Below are 17,397 nucleotides of genomic sequence, written 5' to 3' on the forward strand. Positions count from 1 at the left end.
TTTTTTTCTGCACTGCATGCAAGTATAAAAAGGTAATTAACATCTACATACTAGCTTCTGAAGATGTAATCTTTTCCACCTTAAGGCTCACCAAAACTTATACTTGAAATAAACTCTGCAGAATGTAAACATTTCATTGTTATATAATATATATCTCATATCTTTCCATAGGAAAGATATTTACCAAAATATCTGCATGTTGAGCTTTAACATTTCTGTTGAAACTGCAGAAATCAAAATGGCTTAGCTCCATCACAAACAGGAGCATATCTGAGCCTAATCCTGATCTCATAAAATGTGTGTAACAGAGATTTTATTTCCCATACAGAAAATGAACACAAATGTACAAAGGAATCCAACAGTTGCAAACCCCCAATAAAAAGAAAAAAGATAGAGCTGCAAAAGTCAAAAGAAGAAGGAAATGCAACACTTTCTTTGGTCTACATTCAGTCCCAGGGGTCTAGTAGATGGTTTTGTAAATTATGCTAGTAGAAAAAGTTGGCATGAGGGAATTACTGTGTAACAGTGAGACTGCCACTGAAGTAAGAAGGAATATAAGAACAAAATAAGTATATGAATGGAGTGAATTTTTTCCTACATTACTGACATCTCTGCATGATTGCACATAGGATCTCTCTTTGAGGATCGGAGAAAGCTTAGAAATTCACAGTGTGTTGCTCCCACAATTGCAGTAAAGTGGGTGAAGACATAATCAGTCCAAATTTTCAGTTTTCATACAGGACACAGGTAGTACTATTTCATGTTTATGAGACAACAAGTTACACGTGCATAGTTAAAAGAAACCAAAAGAAACAAAAAATTTCCACTGGACTATAACTGTAACTAAGTCACATCAAGCAATCCTTCTGTTTGACTAAAAGAAAGCATGTGTTGTTTTTTTGAAGGTGCAAAAGAAGACTAATTTCTTAATGTTTCTGACACCTTTTTTTTCTGTGGGATTTAAAAGACTGCTTTAAAGGAGCAGAAGTCATTAACCTATAATAAATTAGTTATAGAACTAATTTTTATTTCTTCTGTTTTATGACATGAGCACCCAAAACAGTAATCAAACCAAAGGCACAACTACTTCTAACAGTCTGCAGGTACAGCAAACTATTTTGCTCCAGTAGTGTGAATGCATCCATGAAGTTGAAAAAAACATTTAAGTCCCATGAAAAACAGTCTGAAAAGAAACTAAGCCGAAGTGAAAAACAAAATCATAAAGATAATGTTAAAGTTGATTAAGTTAATAAAAGTTACTAAAAGTTAACAAACACAAAACTTATGAAACAGGCAGACACAAACATGCTACAAATAAGATCTAAAACTAAACATGAGAAGTACTTTAAAAGGTGCAATAATTTCAAGAGAGAAATGACCTAGTGAGAACACTGAACAAAACCAGGGAAAAAAAAACCAGACAGATAGAAAGATGATAAAGACTTTAAGAGTTTATTGGAAGACAAAAGCAGATATAATGGGATGGTGACAGAAATCTATTACAGTGGTAGCAACCAGAAACTGAAACAAAGCAGGATCATCCTTTCCCCCATGTGGTACAAGAACTTTTATGACCATTTAAAAGCAGACATGGAAACAAACTATTAAAATCTGCTAGACAGTATGGGTTTATGTGCTATGGCTATAGTTTCATTTGAATAGGTAGATATAGTACATCACTTTCTTCAGAAGATAAGAATGCTTATTTTTGCTTCTGAGTACATGTCATGCTATATGCTCCTTATAGATGAAATAAACTTGCTCTAAAAAGATGAAAAAAAGGAACTTCTGCAATTAAAACACACACAATGCAATGTAGTATGAGAGTTCTGTTAAAGGAAAAGAGAGAGAGAGAGAAGCCAAAGCCTAATGATGTCAGCCAGTGTATCTGTGAAGTACTACAGGAAAACTTCATTTGGTTTAAAACCTGAAGGAATTGACTTAACTTCCACCTACAGCCTGAAAGAACTGAAGAAAGCCAGGCAGACTATACTATATGTGCTTTGACAGCTTTTTTTAAACAGTCTATTGAAATGAACTTTGAAATACAGCTCTAGCCCTGACTACCATCTATCTCTATCCTGCCTTTTCCTGCGACAATATGTGAAGAAAATCTGACTTTAAAAAACCCCACCTATTTCACACATGAAACACAAAGCCATAGCAATTCATGTGTGACCACTCAAACAGCCCATTAAAGTCCAGAGATCATTTTTAATCACTAAAACAATCTTACTAGACCAACCGGACTAATTGAAATAGGTAAAGGCCTTTCCAAATACTAATTTACAGAACTCTTGTTGTTTAGATTTCATATACTTATCCACCTTCCTTTTCCAATTATGAAATGGTAACATTTAGGTTGGATGTAAAACTGTGATGCTGATATGGACACGTGGCCTGTAATATTTATTTTACTGCCTTGGCTGGAATTGTTTCCTAACACTTTTAAGGCTTGTGGAAAAATAAAGTAGTTAGAAGATCTCAAACCAACAGCGTGGATTACTGTCTCTAAAGTAAAAAGAATATGTATTGCAAAGATTTCCTGCTTTCTGGTGATGGATAAGAGACCACAAAGAGTCACTAAGAACAACAGATAAAGGCCGAGGCCCTTTGTTATCACCTTCTAGTGGTTTCACAATCTGAAGCTTTTCTGGCAGGTAGGAGCGACTGCTGATAGACATTCCTGAATATCCAGTGAATTCTGAAAATCTGGAGTGAGTTCCCAGTGACATGATGCTCTCTGTGGGGGTAACGGAACCACTGTGGAGCTCTCCCTTTTCTGCCAGTTCCCGCAACTTCCTTTCCTGCTCTTCTTCAAAGAACTTGCGCTCTGAGAGGTAATTCTCCCGCCTGAGGGAGAGCCTACGAAGGGCAGTCTCTAGGTCACTGGAGCCTGGAGTCCCTGGAGTTCCAGGCTTCTTCATCCTGTCTTCATTTCTAAAACATAAAGAGGGACACAGAAAAAAAAAAAAAGAGGGGAGGGGAAAAAACATTCTTAGAAATACTTAAAATTTCCATGTGACTGTTTTGAGACGTTCACCAATACCTTTAAATTACTATGTCTGGGAACAACTTGCTACTCATCTGGAGAGCTCAAAGGCAAACACCAGTCTTTTGTTTCTCTTGCACACTAAACAAGTTTTGAACCCTAGCTCCTGCCTGGAAACTCCTGATTGGAAACCTGCACTTTACTTAAGAGCTTCCTCCTACAAAGAGATGAGAGATGTCTACTTGTTGTGTGTCTCTTACAGTAACACAAACTCAAGTAAGCAGCCCTCATGTTAAAGGGCCAATGCTGTAAGAACACCACAGTGAGTCACAAGAGTATATTAGAGTGACAAACATACATTGTTTTGAGGTATTAACCTGTTTTTACTGAAAAGTATACACAGCATAGTGTGGAGCTGTACTGGGAGAAGAGACAAGTAGCTAGGAAGCAAAGTTCTGATTGGTTTCACTCACAAGTTTTCATACTGGGTAACCTACAGATGCACACTTTAATTTTACAATCAAAAAAGTTAACTATAACTGCAGCTGGGATCAGAACTTGGCATTTATGTAAAATGGTAAAAATATAATTCTTTTAAAGTGTTGACCCACAAAAACAAAGAGTGGTTCTACATCATCTGGTGATGCTGCATCTCAGAACAGGTCTGAGTTGCAGACACTGATTGATACACAGTACTTTCTAAAAGCTTTCCTTTTTAAATAAACTTGAGCGCTCAAAAACTGTAAGCACAAAATAAATTTTGAAGATGTATGCCACTGTGTTAACTGCACTACATAAGACAAAAGGAGGAAAAGAGAAATGCTTTGCCTTTATGCCAGAAATAAAGCGAAAGCAAATTCCAGCGCTACGGTACTGACCCATTGTCTGAGGACTCTGTCTCTAAGATGATGCTATTGGTCTTGTTGTCTATCATAATGTTAGAGATGTCTCCCCCATAGAAACTGGAACGTGGAGTGCTGACACAGCTAGAAATTACTGAGTTCATTGCAGAGGACTGGTTAGAGCCTGGGATATTCATTGGTGATGGAGTCATGGATCTCTGCTTGACAACTTGATTGACATTTCTCACCGTCTCGAAGACCCGCTTCTGATGACTGTAAGACATACACACAGTTAATAATCACACAATAACTTCTTACCATGAAAAGGAACAGAGAAACAGGCAACAGCTTATTAACAGCCCTTCCTATTCACAGTTCCACCAATCATCTTGGTTGTACGACTAGTTCTGTAAAGTAGTATGCATAGGGTCCCAATTTAGCTACAGTCTGGCCATTACATTCAATCCATCAACATAATTCTTCCATCACCCTATAATATTTCTGACAGAACATTTGACAATGATGTGCATGGACCCTTTCAAATATTAATAAAATAAGTGAAAGAGCATTTCAGGACATCAGCTAAAAGTGCCATAAAGCCATTATGTAAAAATGAGTTTTTAGAAAACAGAATTTACCTCCATTCAATTCTTAACTATAAACTGGCTAATCTATTTTAAAAGAGAATTTGAATTTACTCTCCTGAGTATCTCCATGCAAGCAAGTCTTGTATCTTTTCTCTTTGAAACCAATTTCCAATCCCCTTAAATAGTACTTTAAAAAAAAAGAAAAGAGAATCCCAGAAATGTAATGGACCAAGAGTTGAGAGAGAAGCTGTCAAGGCTGGAAACCTAATTTTTGACCCACTTCTACAGTTCATTCTTTATCACCATTGTCCTCATACCATAACAAACACTGTTCAAGTGCTTCAAGACTGACATCAGAAGACACTTCAGCAGAAATTTCTTGACAAAATAAAATTACATTACATCATGCTACAAAAGTGCCACTGCTGCTTTGTTTTACAGTTCAACGATGGCTGAACACAGGAATGGCACATTACTTCTAGCTGAAAGGTAACATTGCCAGGTAGTAACAGTGACAACATGCCTTGGGCTATTTAATGTCATTCAAATTTCTTTCCTCCTGTCCATGAGCACTCAACAGCTGCACCCTTTGTGTGGAGGCTCGACATCTATAGCTGTGTATCTTTAAGAGTCTGAATCCAAGAGCATTTATCAATAAACAGTCCCATGGAGTTTGCAGCTACTACCACTGCACAAATAAATAAAACCAAGACAAGTCATGCAACCAAAAAAAAGTATCCTCCTCTGGTACAGGCAAAGTAAGTACAAGACATTCTAAAGAAGTTGAACTTAGTCTTAAGTTAGATTATATTGAAAGGATCCTATGGGGTTTGAGGAGGCTCATGTCTTTCTGACCTTACATTTTTCTAATCAACACTTCACTCTGTCAAAGCCTCATTTACAGTTCTTGGCTCATGCTCAGAGAAGGTCAATGTATGCATCAAGCATTTTGTAAATGCAATTAGAAGCTTCCTGGGAGGTGCCTACTGTACCTTTCCTGTATGTCCTGTTTTGTGAACTCTGTTTCTGTAAAAGACCCTGTAAACTGGATTAACTTATTTCAAATTAAACAATCCATGCTTTGTACAAATCTGTGAGATAAACCTATTGGAGTACACGTGCAACTGGCATCAGTGAGGCCATTTCTGCCAAGCTGTATCTATCTATAGCTTTTGGGCTGTCGCAAGCACTTAACTTGTTTCAAACTACTCTCTTGTTTAATTCAAGAGAACTTTAGCACAGGCATAATGGGCACCACACTAAGTACCCAATCATTCCAAATCCCTTCCTGTCCTGATGTTCTCCCTCTAAAAACTGGATTAAATCAATAGTTACCCAGTAACTTATGTTATAAAACTCACCATGAGAAAACCCACTAACTCCTTTCCTAACTGGTAACTGAAGAAACCCAGCATGGTAACACACAAGAAAACAAGCCTTTTCTCATTCTCAGCACTCACCAATGAGGAAAAAAGTTTTTAAGACAAGGCAAAGCCTATATATACACCTGTTTTCTTATGGCAGCATTAGCAGAAAATAAAAACACCCCAATAACTAGAAAAATTATTTTCCTTTCTCTCTATCACTCATACTCGGTCAGAAATATTTCTTTTTAAATCTCTAGATCAACTATTTCCTGTTTTTTCCTTTCTCATCAAATAACAATTAACTTCAGATATAACCAATCAATAAGAAGCCAATTTTTTCAGTCGTACGCCAAGTCAGGAGAGTCGGGTTCATCTAAATGTAGTTCTTTCCTCATTGACCCTTCTATCTCTGCTGCCAAAGAATCCTGTTAAAAAAAAGCACAAAAGAGAAACAAATACCATAGTATTAATAGGTTTGCATGAGAGAAAATAATAAATTAGTTATACAAAATAGTAAGAAATAAAGAGTTCTTCTAGGAAAAAAAGAAAGGTCTAAAAATGAAAAATTACTGGAAAACTAATTTAGATATTTAAGGTACTGACAAAATATAGCTCAGCTTCGTTTTCCTAGAGTATGTACCATCTGATGATACACAATATCTGCCAAAGAACCTTAAAGAAACATTGTAGGCAACAACATCACCCAGCTTCCCAGACTGAATTCCATACTCAGTAACACTCACCTTTCATGTACAAAGTTTTGCTTGGTATGTTTTCATTTAAAACAGACATAGAACTCACAACATTATCCACCCATCCACAAAAATGTCATGGTTCTTGGCATAAAGCACTATATACTTCCCCGTAAGGTTAGAGGCAACAGGCCATCAGTTTTCTGTGGCTGGCCACTAAGTTTTACTGCTGGGTGTAGGGTCTAAGTCACAAACATTAACAAACCTAAATGACCTTTTGTCCCATGATTCAACATTTGAAAATCATTTTCACACAAAACACATAAACCTATCTCAGCAGAAGCATACTTTCACAGCTTTCAATTGTATTTGTGCAAGCACAACTTGTATTGTTGAACATCTGCACTTTAATTTGGCCTGTGTTCAGTCTCAGAAGGGAACACAAAAAGGCAAGCGAAGCCTCTGTTGGCAGTTTACTTCTTGCGAGCACAAATAAAATGTGTTCTTCCTCAGCAGTAAGACAAGACAAGGCAGACCAGATTTTGCTGCATGATTACATTAATGTATTTCAAAAGGAGCCACTGATACCATTGCCTTCAGAAGTAATCTAACTACCCTACAGATACACAGGCAAGCAGCGCAAGTCACTGGACACATTCTTATCCACTCATTTTTTCTCATTTCATTAAGGGTACTGCATATTCCCTGAGCTTTAAAATGTCATAATCACATGAAATCAAGCAAACAAAGTTGATAACATTAGTGAAACTTCCAGAATTTGTTGCCATAATGCAGATTAGCAACTAATATTCTTTTAATGAACCATTGAATTTTCAGTCACCATAGAACAAAAAGGTATGTTTAACCCTGTTCAAGTACTGAAGAACTAGAATGAATATCATAAATTATGAGAAAGATGTTGTGTCTGAAAACACTGTTATGTTATTAGGAAATTATATCTCCAAAGACACTGAAGAAAAACAGGACTCTCCTAATGAAGATGAGCCACCACAGAACCGGAGATGCTTCACAAAGATGTACAGAACTGTGTAACAACCTATTAATGCTACCTGTGATACCTGTGCTTACAGGGTAAGCACAGCTGGCTGCAGGTTGTATATAATACAACAGCAAAGCCAAGGAGCTGCACAGCACCACTGTTTCAGAACCAGGTATGTAAAACTGATCACTCAGGTATCCTTTAACACCATACAAATACACATTTCACCCATGCTTATGCCTGGCCTAGCATCCTGTCCCTGAAGCTATAAGTCAGATGCAAATACACTTCCTTTGCTTGGAGTGTGCACATTTTTTTCTTAAATCTGCTTACCATAGGGAAGAGACCAAGGGAGTGGTACCGACGTGATATAGCATTTGGCATTGTCTTGTTCCTAAGGTTTTTCAGCTCTTCTTGAGCCTCATGAAGCATTTCCATGCACTCTGCATACTTGTCTTCCAGCTCTCGCAACTGTAACACAGAGAAAACAATCCAAGACCTTATGGAGTGCACTACTAGCATAAAAATCCTGCAAATTCTTTTAATGCTGGTAAGCAGTAATAGTGTAGGGAGAATACTCACATCTCCAAAAAGTGAGTATCCCTGAAAAATCATTAATGACAGTGATTAGTAATGAGAAGACAGGTGGGAAAGGTCATGATGCGGAAGGAACTGTTTGCTTCATTTCCTTCCCTACGTATCTACATGAGGCCACTGTCAAGGAGAAGATACAGAGCTGAAAAAGTATCTTTAGTCTGATCAGGTTTAGTGCCTAATCACTGCCCTGATGACCACAGTGGCAAACACCATGGGCTGAGGACAAGACATTTCACCGTGTTCCAAGGGACTTAGGAATTTTAAAACCAGGACTTTCTTGCACACATACATATATACATACAGCTTTCAACAGCTGAAGACCGTGCCTTATTTTTAGATTTCTCAAAAAACCTATCTTATGTAATCACTGTCTAAAGATGCCTGTGTACCCTCACAGTTTTTGGGTTCATCAGCCACTTCAACTAAGTTTGGCAAAAGGGCAGAAGTCTGAAACACCATATCCCTACAAGTTTAATAAAAATCAGCTATTTGGCTTAGAAAAAGAGATCCTGTTCATTTTCTTTCCTAAGAAAGCAACGGAGAAGCTTATTGCAATGGAGCTCAATTTTTGTCCACCAGCACAAAAAGCATCTCTGGACATCTCCACCTTCAACACCAAGTAGTCCAAGTACAAGACACACCCTAAAGGGATCAAGCTCTATTCATTCTATGTTGTCCATTTTTTTCATGTGAATATAGCACCCATAAGACAACCAGCAATACTGGACTGCCTTGTGTTTATTCTCTGAATAAACAGAGCACAAATTAGCTCTTCTGTGTTATCTCACTAGTCAGGGTGAAATTACCAACCTAGAGAAGTCAACCTCTAAAGGGGCTCCTATACAGCCCACAAGCCTCTGTGTTTCAAAAATTGTGTCAGTTCAAAGAGGAGAGAATAGGAAGGAAAAGGTTTTGAACTCTACTAAGAACATAAAGGTTCCTTCATTCCATATGCACCGGCAAAGCTATTTAATACTTCTGATCCAGCTCAGATTAAACCTCTCATGGCAAAGTGAATGGTCACTGCCCTGCTACTAAATTATTGTATTGCTAAGTAATGTACTCACCTCTGCTGTGAGCTGTCTCTGTGCATCTTTAGCTGCCCCCAGATGCTGGACAAGTTCCTCATTTTCAACTGCACACTAAAATATGCCAAAAAATGTTAGAAATACTGCAATGTTTTGTCCTGTGATGATATTTGTACCTTGTACTATGGGTAAGTAGGAACATTCAAACTTTTACCACATCTCCTCTGTAGCAATATTAATCTACACATTAGCTTAAAAACATCTAAAATGTTAACACCAGAACAAGCACCACCAGAATGCACCTTGCTAAATGAACCTCCAAACAAGTATGTGCCCACTGAAATACTTGCACTGACATTCATGTCTCTTACTGACACCACTCAGAGCAGAATTTTACACCGAAAATTTAAAATAATTGTAACTATTGCATTTGAAAAATCATATATACATCTTTTAATAATTTGATGCTTTCTAGTCAAGTATGCTAGATATTAAACACCAAGCAAGTTCATCCACATGAGCCGGGTAGAAAATTTCCTTCAGGCTCTAGTACAGAGAGGATTTTAACCTGTCCTCCAGTTACATTAGTAGCAAATAACAACAACAGTCTCTCAACTGGATTGCTTACAGCTTTTGCTTTTTTCTGCAGATCGACTATCTGAGAGAGAAGATGAGTGATTTCTTCTTGCTGCCGGGCAGCATCTTCAGTTTTCTTTGCTAACTCTTCAGAGATATTGGCAATCTGGATGTTTGCATCCCCTTTAAGATAAGTGATTACAATTAACATTAAAAACCCAAAATCAGAAAAGTAAGCATAAAGATGTTCTTTTGGAACATCACTTGCTTCAGCAGAATCCTACACCCAATACAAAGTCAGGTATTTTTAAAAACACAGTAGGACACAAAATGAGAAAGACATCAAATGCTCATGCTGCAAAGGAGATTGAAGTTTCCCATAACATTTTAAATGCAAAACTATTTTTAAATGAGAAAGGTTTAGCTTTAAGCCAGCATTTTCTGCTGTGAAATTTCAGCCAGAAATTTTTTCCTCATAACCATTTATAAAAGGAAAATATGTACCACAGAAAAACAAAACCGACTGATCTGGTTTTTTTTTTTTTTTTACTGAACTAACTCAAGAAGTATAAAGAAGTAGGGACATACTTAGCTCTTTTACACAGTCATTGACAAGTTGTTGTTCTTTCTCTTCATAAGTAATTGTTTCAGTCTTCAGCTGACAGGCCTGTTCAAGAAATCCACATCAAATATGCTACATTAGCACATTTGTTCTTTGCCAGTCTGTTGTTGCACTTCCATCTGCTTCAGAAAGACAAGCTATTCTAATCAACTCCTTCAGGAAGACAGTGAGAAACTACTGTTTTTGCCTGTCCTCCCACATGTTCTGGAAAAAGAGGCCAGGTGAATGTTCAGCAGAAACATTATTGTATGGAGAAACTTAAATCATTATCACCATATCCCCACTAGATGTCACTTCTGTATTGTGCACTAAAAGTTAAAAAAAAACCCAGGCTTGGACATACAAAAGATTACCATGCAGAACTTGATCTAGTCACCTAAGCAAAGCTAGGTATCATCAAAAACTAAATAAATGCTTGGTTTAAATAACTGAAATTTGAGTATTTAAAAAACATGCAGATACTATTTGAAAAGTTCTGGCACTGTAACCATACCATACATCCCACAGAAAACCTTAGTGCTACCTCCTTCTCTGCTTTGTCTTTTCCACTGTGACTCTGGGAGTGCCAAGAGCAGCATGGCTACAGCCAGCTGGTTCTGTCTGGCACCACCTCAGTGGGTCTGTAATCTGTTCCCAGTGCTGGGGGCACTCACAGACACTCACAGACTGCATCTGTAGAGAACTGCACAGCTCACAGGTTTCACATTTGGCTTCATCCTATGCCTTGCTGGCACAGACTGCAGCTCCCTGGATGGGAAGGCAGGGCTACGTGGGGTTTCCTAGCAGCTCCTGACACTCTCTCAGTTCTAACCCCACCTTCATTATTCTCAGACCCTCTATTGCTCATCTTCCCTGTGCAACTTCTCAGTTAAGAGTACAGCAGCCTCCATGACTGAGTGTCTTGTGCAAAGGTGTGGCACTACCTGTTTACAACGGGCTCTGCATTTGCAGTAGAAAATGGTAATAACAGTTTCCATACATTTGTTCTTAGAGCAAAAGTATCTCTTCTGCTGTACTCTGCTACATGTTGGCAAAGTGGTAACATGCTCCCAAGGTTTAAAAGTTGGATTGAAACATAAAATTATTCACTTCCTATTCAATTATTAAACTTTTTAAAACTGTGTCATCTGTGAAACAAAGAGAATATTATCAGGAATAAAAGAGAAGAAACAAATTCAATTTAAAATATTAACTGTCTGACTTGAAACACAAAATGAAGGAATGTGCAAATGCAATGCAATGCAATGCAAATGCAAATTTAGGCTAGCAATTATTATTTTGACAAACACTGAACTGGTATCAGAGAGACTATGCCAGCCTACAAGCTTCAGATCTGCAGTTCAAGTCACACAAGTGCAATCCTGGAGTCCAAAATCTGCTCATGCTCCTGCACATTCTTAGTGCACAAAAACCTGCTTTGGATGTAGCTTCATTTGGGAAGAATTTCTTCACAGAAAGGGTGATTAGACATTGGAATGGGCTGCCCTGGGAGGTAGCGGATTTACTGTCCCTGGAGGTGTTCAAGAAACGACTGGACATGGCAGTCAGTGCTCTGGTCTAGTTAATAAGGTATTGATCAGTCAAAGGCTGGCCTCAATGACCTAAGAGTTCTTTTCCAGCCTAAACAATTCTGTGATTCTGTGTAGCTTCCACATTTCAGCCTTTTCTTCATTCAGGAAGATAAAGGATGGTGATTAAACAACTAAAAAGAGATCTGTGTTACATGTGAAACACTACTCTTAATTAGACTCTCAACTTTTAATACAAGCTTCCCAATACCTGTGTTCTAGCATTTAAATGAACAACCATATCAAGCAAAACAAAGGGAGCAATTTCACCTCAGATCTAAGCACAACATTTTCCTCTTCAAGGTCCTTGAGTTTCTTTTGAAGAGAGTCCAAATGAAAGTAGTTCTGGACGGAGGAGGAAGATTCATTCCTCTTCAGCCTTGTAGGAAAAGGAACAATTTTAATTCATTTTGACATGTATTATGGCCAATCTCACAGAAGAACAGACTGAAGACAGGTCTCAATATCAGAACCCCATGAAATACAGCTTATTCATGCCAATACTTTTGGGCAGCAATAAATTTGCAGTGAATTTTAAAAGAAAACATGTAAAAATGTTATTTATTATTCCACACATTTGCTATGGAAAAGTTATTCAGCCAAAGCTATGAGAAAAAAAAAGCCACCTTACTACAGGGAGCAATCCAATAGCTCCTGATTAATGCTGCACATGTTTCATCAGAATGCAGCAATAACTCTGCAAGGGCAGACAGCCCCTCAGAGCCTGCAATGCTGTTCAGCCAGCTAATTGCCTGGAAACCATGCTGCAAGCCATGCTTTATTTCTTTCTCTCGGCTTGGAATTTTTCCATAGTGCCTTCAGGTCCTTCAAGCACAAAGGTCACTCATGCAGAATGTCCTAGCACAGCACATCATGCAAATGTATGTGGTGTAGTGGGCTACTGTCAGTGGGACACATGGCTGCCCCACCTCAACAGTGACCCAGTTCCTCTGAAAGTTGCAGCGCTGTGTCAGCAGCCTCCCTATGTACTCTCCCCTCCTGGCTCTTGTTGGCACCTGGATAGCCAGCTGGCTTAGTGCAAATCCTTCCAGCTGGAGCCTTGTACCAAGGTCTGAGCCCCATTTATAGTTCCAGCCAATACAGGAGTAATTTTACCACTTTTCAAAGCTATTAAATTGTCCAACAGATGATGGTTCAATGTTGTAGATCTATTAACTTACGGGGTGGAACAGACGGACTCCGGTTCGCTTTCTTCAGCAGCACTGGTGTAGAACTGGAGCAGTTCATCTTTCATGGACAGCTCATGCCGCAACTGGGAAACCTACACAAGGAAAGAGCTCACAGATCAGTAAGCTGATTTTCCAGACACGTTCTTAAGCAAACCCACCACAAATTAGCTCGTTATTCACCCTCCAGGCATCATCTTCACACTAAATCATGAGTCCAAGATTAAAACAAACCAGAACCATTTCTTTTATTTCTTAGAAGGAAGGAAAAGTGTTCCTTTTAAATTAACCACTAAATGTACTTTTACAAGTTCAAAAATGCAATTATTCACTGCTCTTAGACACGTTTCTTTTTCAGCTTCTATAAGATGAGCAATACTGATTCACTGTTGCATTAGTCTAGATTCACATGCACAGTAATGGATATATTGCAATGATACAGCAAGAAATAAATGTGGCACCATCAAGCCAAACATTGCTTTTATCCATTTTGTTTGATGACTGTCACCTTCTGGCTTGGATGCAGACCATGTAAACCTCAGATGCAGACATTTCTTCCTCTCCAAGAGACTTTACATGAAATTACTGGAATGCTTGTGTAGAAAGGTTACAATTGGGAATCAAGTGCCTGTTGAGCTGCAGAATGCCACCACACAGTGGGAGGCTGCTGTTCTGAGGCAGTTCCAAAAGTGGAGGTTGCAGTCAGTTTCCGGTTTTTTTTGGCTCTGGTAAAGTAGTTTGTGGGATTCTCATATTTAGTACACACATTCATCAAAAATGAACAAATCATCAAAATTGAGTGATTAAGATTCCCTTTAATTGTGAGCTCCACAAATGTAATCTTTGTTACTTGTTATATTGCCATTCACCAAGAGGAGGGTTAAAAGCCCAATTACAGAGTAGCATCTACACAACCTCACAGCTGATTTAAGATGCCAGTAGCAAGAGATGAATTTTTATTTGCCTTGCATAACTACACATAGCATAACTGATCAGACACATCCATTTCCTTCCACTTGCACTGCAAGACTCGGCCCTCAATTTGCAGCTTCCCATGTCAAAAATGCACAGCACATTTCTTTGTATTAAATTTCTGCCTTTCATATTGTAAGCACACTTTTCTTTGTAGTTCTTATTAGAAAAAAAAACAGAGAATATCAATTACATACATTTGAACTCCATTTTCATCAAACAAAAAAGCAGACACAATTCAAGAAAGCAATTGAATTACGCAGAATTTGAAGCAAACAAGGTTATTTAATTAACTAAGACTATTCTGCATGATGAGAAGTGCTAAGGCACCAAGTCCTCCTCAGACGGGTTCTAAGTAGCAAGGGTTAAAAACCACCCCCATCCAACTACATTTTAGAAAACTATTAAACAATATTTGTGCATTAATTTTGGAGGCTTGCTTTCTCCTTTTCAGGAAGAGCTAAAATACTGAACCAAAAATAACCATTTACTTCCCTTCAGCACATTACAGCTCAGCCTCTTTAAGCAGCAAGGATTCAGATACTGTCTGTGGGTGGACACTTGATCATCTCCAGCTCTTGCTACTGTTTTTCCTCTGTGAATTAAAAAGACTGAGCATACTATTTTTACTGCCCTTTCCGAGCATTCCAATCCTCCAAAAGAGGGTGAACAGCCAGAAAGGCCGATCTTTTAATGGAACAGGACCTGAAACCATAGGGACAAACTGAAGCACGGGTGTTTTCTCCTAAACATCAGGTGCAACTTTTTGTGAGTGTGACTGAGCACTGGCACAGGTTGCCCAGAGAGCTTGTGGGGTCTCCATCCTTGGAGATAGTCAAACACTGTCTGGACATGGTCCTTGGCAGTGGACTGCAGAGGGCCCTGCTTGAGAAGAGAGTTTGGACAAGATGACCTCCAGACCTCACCTCCAATCTCAATCATGCTGTGAAACTGAAACACTCACTACAGTAACTTCCAGCAACACCTCCCTTTGATGCAGCCTTTTGCAGTGTGTTAACTTTGGTCAGCATCTAAGCATCCACCAGCTGAGCACAGTCTGCCTCACAATCCCCATAGAATGAAGGAGAGACTCAAGCTCAAGAGCAAGAAAAACCTCATGGGCTGAGACAGTTTAATATGTGAAGCAGTTTCCCATGCAAGCAAAACAAGACAAGGAATTTATTCACTATTTTCTACAGGCAGACAGATGTTCAGCCGCTTACTGTAAAGTGGGCCTTTGGCACACAGAACTGTCACTTGTGAAGACAAACACCATAACCATGAATTTCTCAGGTTCTTCCTCTTTTCCCTGACCTTGTATTGTTGAACATGACAACACATGGTATAAAACATCCTTTTAGTCAGTTTGGGTCAGCTACCAGAGCTGTGCACCCTCCCAGCAACTTGTGCAGATGGCAGACAGAGTGAAGAGGGAAAAAAAAAAAAAAAAAGGGTGAGGAGGGGCAGAAGGGAAAAAGGAAAAAGTCTGGATGCTGTGCAAGCACTGCTTGGCAGTAGCCAAAACACTATTATCAGCACTGATTCAGTCACAAATCCAAAGCACAGCACCAGGTAGGCTGGAGAAGGATATTAGTTTGACGCCCCACAGACACAGTACACATTTTCACACTGCAATACACAGTGTGTATTACTGCAATACACAGGACTTGTTTGATGAACAGAAATAGCCTGTTCTACATTTTCATAAGCCACTGCAACATGTGCCCTCAGGAGCAAACACTGCCATGTTACTGTTGCACAATACTGGTAATATTACCAAGCAATAGAGACTGAGCCCTTGCTGCACATGGGACAAGGCCCATGACATCCCAGGAACCAAGCATGGGGATAGCTCATCTCTTCATGCTTTTAATTCCCTCTGCTGGCCTGACAGCTTCATTCAGCTTCAGAACTACCTCATGAAACTCTTGCACCTATCTCAAAAATAATTTAAGTAGAAAAGTATCCTCACACAGACAACAACAGTTTAAAGACTTGGGACCTAACTCACAGGATCCATCCTTACTGAGCCATGAAGAACTGTTTCAAGAGTAGAGATGATCTGTTTTCCTGACTGACAACAACTGAGCACTTAAGGGGTTGGAATTACTCAAAAGGAAGACACCCTGTTACAATGTATGTAAACATCATGCACACCAAGTACCAAGTCAAAGAGCATTTCTGTCTTTTCAACATTATTTTCTACTCTTAATAGACCAAAAGCAGTATTCCCTTTTTTAAAACACCATTCGGGACTGTAATTCAGCTTTTTTCTTTCTTCTCACTTTACAGAGAACAAAATCAAACCTGGACTTTGAAACCTGCTGTCATCAAAACACAAACTCTGACAGGTGACCTGGAACTAGAATAACAGGTCTAGAGGGCTGTATTACCCAGAAGTTAATGCAAGTTTGAGGTGGTGTTATTTGAGGACTGACACTGTCTTGGAAGTGCTGCCATTTTAGCTTCAGAAACATGGGACAAAATATGCAGAGGAAAAAGAAGCAGAAACTGGGAAATTCAGGAAGATTAAGGTAAGTTAAAACCTAATTAGCTCCATACCAAATACAGTTCACATTGTGCAGATTTACAGTTGACAATTCTTTGATACTGAACTCTAATTTCAAAGGAGATAATACTGAAGTGTAGGTAGCACCATCCCAGAGAAAAGGAACAGCTCTTGAGACTGGAGCTGCAGCATTCTTACTGAACATCGTAATACAACAGCAGATAGATACACTACCTGGGAACTACATTCTGCTGCTGAAAAGGCAGACACCCATCTCTGTAACCAAAATATTTTACAATTAAGAAAGTTTCTCCAGTATAATGTTGATGCTTTTAGAATATAATACTGAAACAGTAAGCTGAGACTGAAGTGTCTGTGCACACAGTATAGTGCTTGCTTCAGTCTGCTCACTCTTTGTTCTCTAGTGCAATACAGGAAGAAAAATCTCAGTTCCATCAGTTTTTACTGAACATGATCACAGCCCCTTCGTAAACTAGCAACAAAAACCCAAAAGACAAACCCAAGAATCTGATGCATTTTGCACTGGTCTCTATTACTTTGACATGTACCTGTCACTGCGGCGTGTTACCAGCACATCGGAAAAACTCAGTCTGCTTAATGGGATGGACAGAAGGTTTTGTCATGACAAAGGTCAAAGAGATATAAAGTTAAATTATTAATGCTATGAGACATATACAGATATAAAGCTAAATTATTAACACCATGATAAATACACCAATAAAAGCAGAAAGGATTTGTCCCTGTATTACAGAAAACACATATCTCCTGGAAAACCATTTTTAGGCAATTTTTACAGAATTTTAGAAGTACAAAATAAATTCTTATCTCTTTCCCTTA

At 38.7% G+C, this 17,397-nt stretch overlaps 1 protein-coding gene across 9 annotated transcripts in view; it reads right to left on the minus strand.

The window, feature by feature from the left end:
- The window catches only part of TRAK1 (trafficking kinesin protein 1), a 127,009-nt gene that overhangs the window by 17,617 nt on the left and 91,995 nt on the right, over positions 1-17,397 (minus strand). For all 9 annotated transcript variants that reach the window (XM_085051331.1, XM_085051328.1, XM_085051330.1 and 6 more), the window contains 9 exons: positions 13,053-13,153; positions 12,142-12,250; positions 10,270-10,348; positions 9,734-9,864; positions 9,145-9,219; positions 7,814-7,951; positions 6,137-6,213; positions 3,871-4,107; positions 2,624-2,940 (listed from right to left, as the gene is read on the minus strand). In XM_085051331.1, the coding sequence (XP_084907457.1) occupies positions 2,624-2,940; positions 3,871-4,107; positions 6,137-6,213; positions 7,814-7,951; positions 9,145-9,219; positions 9,734-9,864; positions 10,270-10,348; positions 12,142-12,250; positions 13,053-13,153 (1,264 nt within the window). The remainder of the gene's footprint in view (positions 1-2,623; positions 2,941-3,870; positions 4,108-6,136; positions 6,214-7,813; positions 7,952-9,144; positions 9,220-9,733; positions 9,865-10,269; positions 10,349-12,141; positions 12,251-13,052; positions 13,154-17,397) is intronic.

This window comes from Lichenostomus cassidix, chromosome 2 (assembly GCF_008360975.1).
Source record: "Lichenostomus cassidix isolate B80296 chromosome 2, HeHo_3.0, whole genome shotgun sequence".
Taxonomy (NCBI): Eukaryota; Metazoa; Chordata; class Aves; order Passeriformes; family Meliphagidae; genus Lichenostomus; species Lichenostomus cassidix.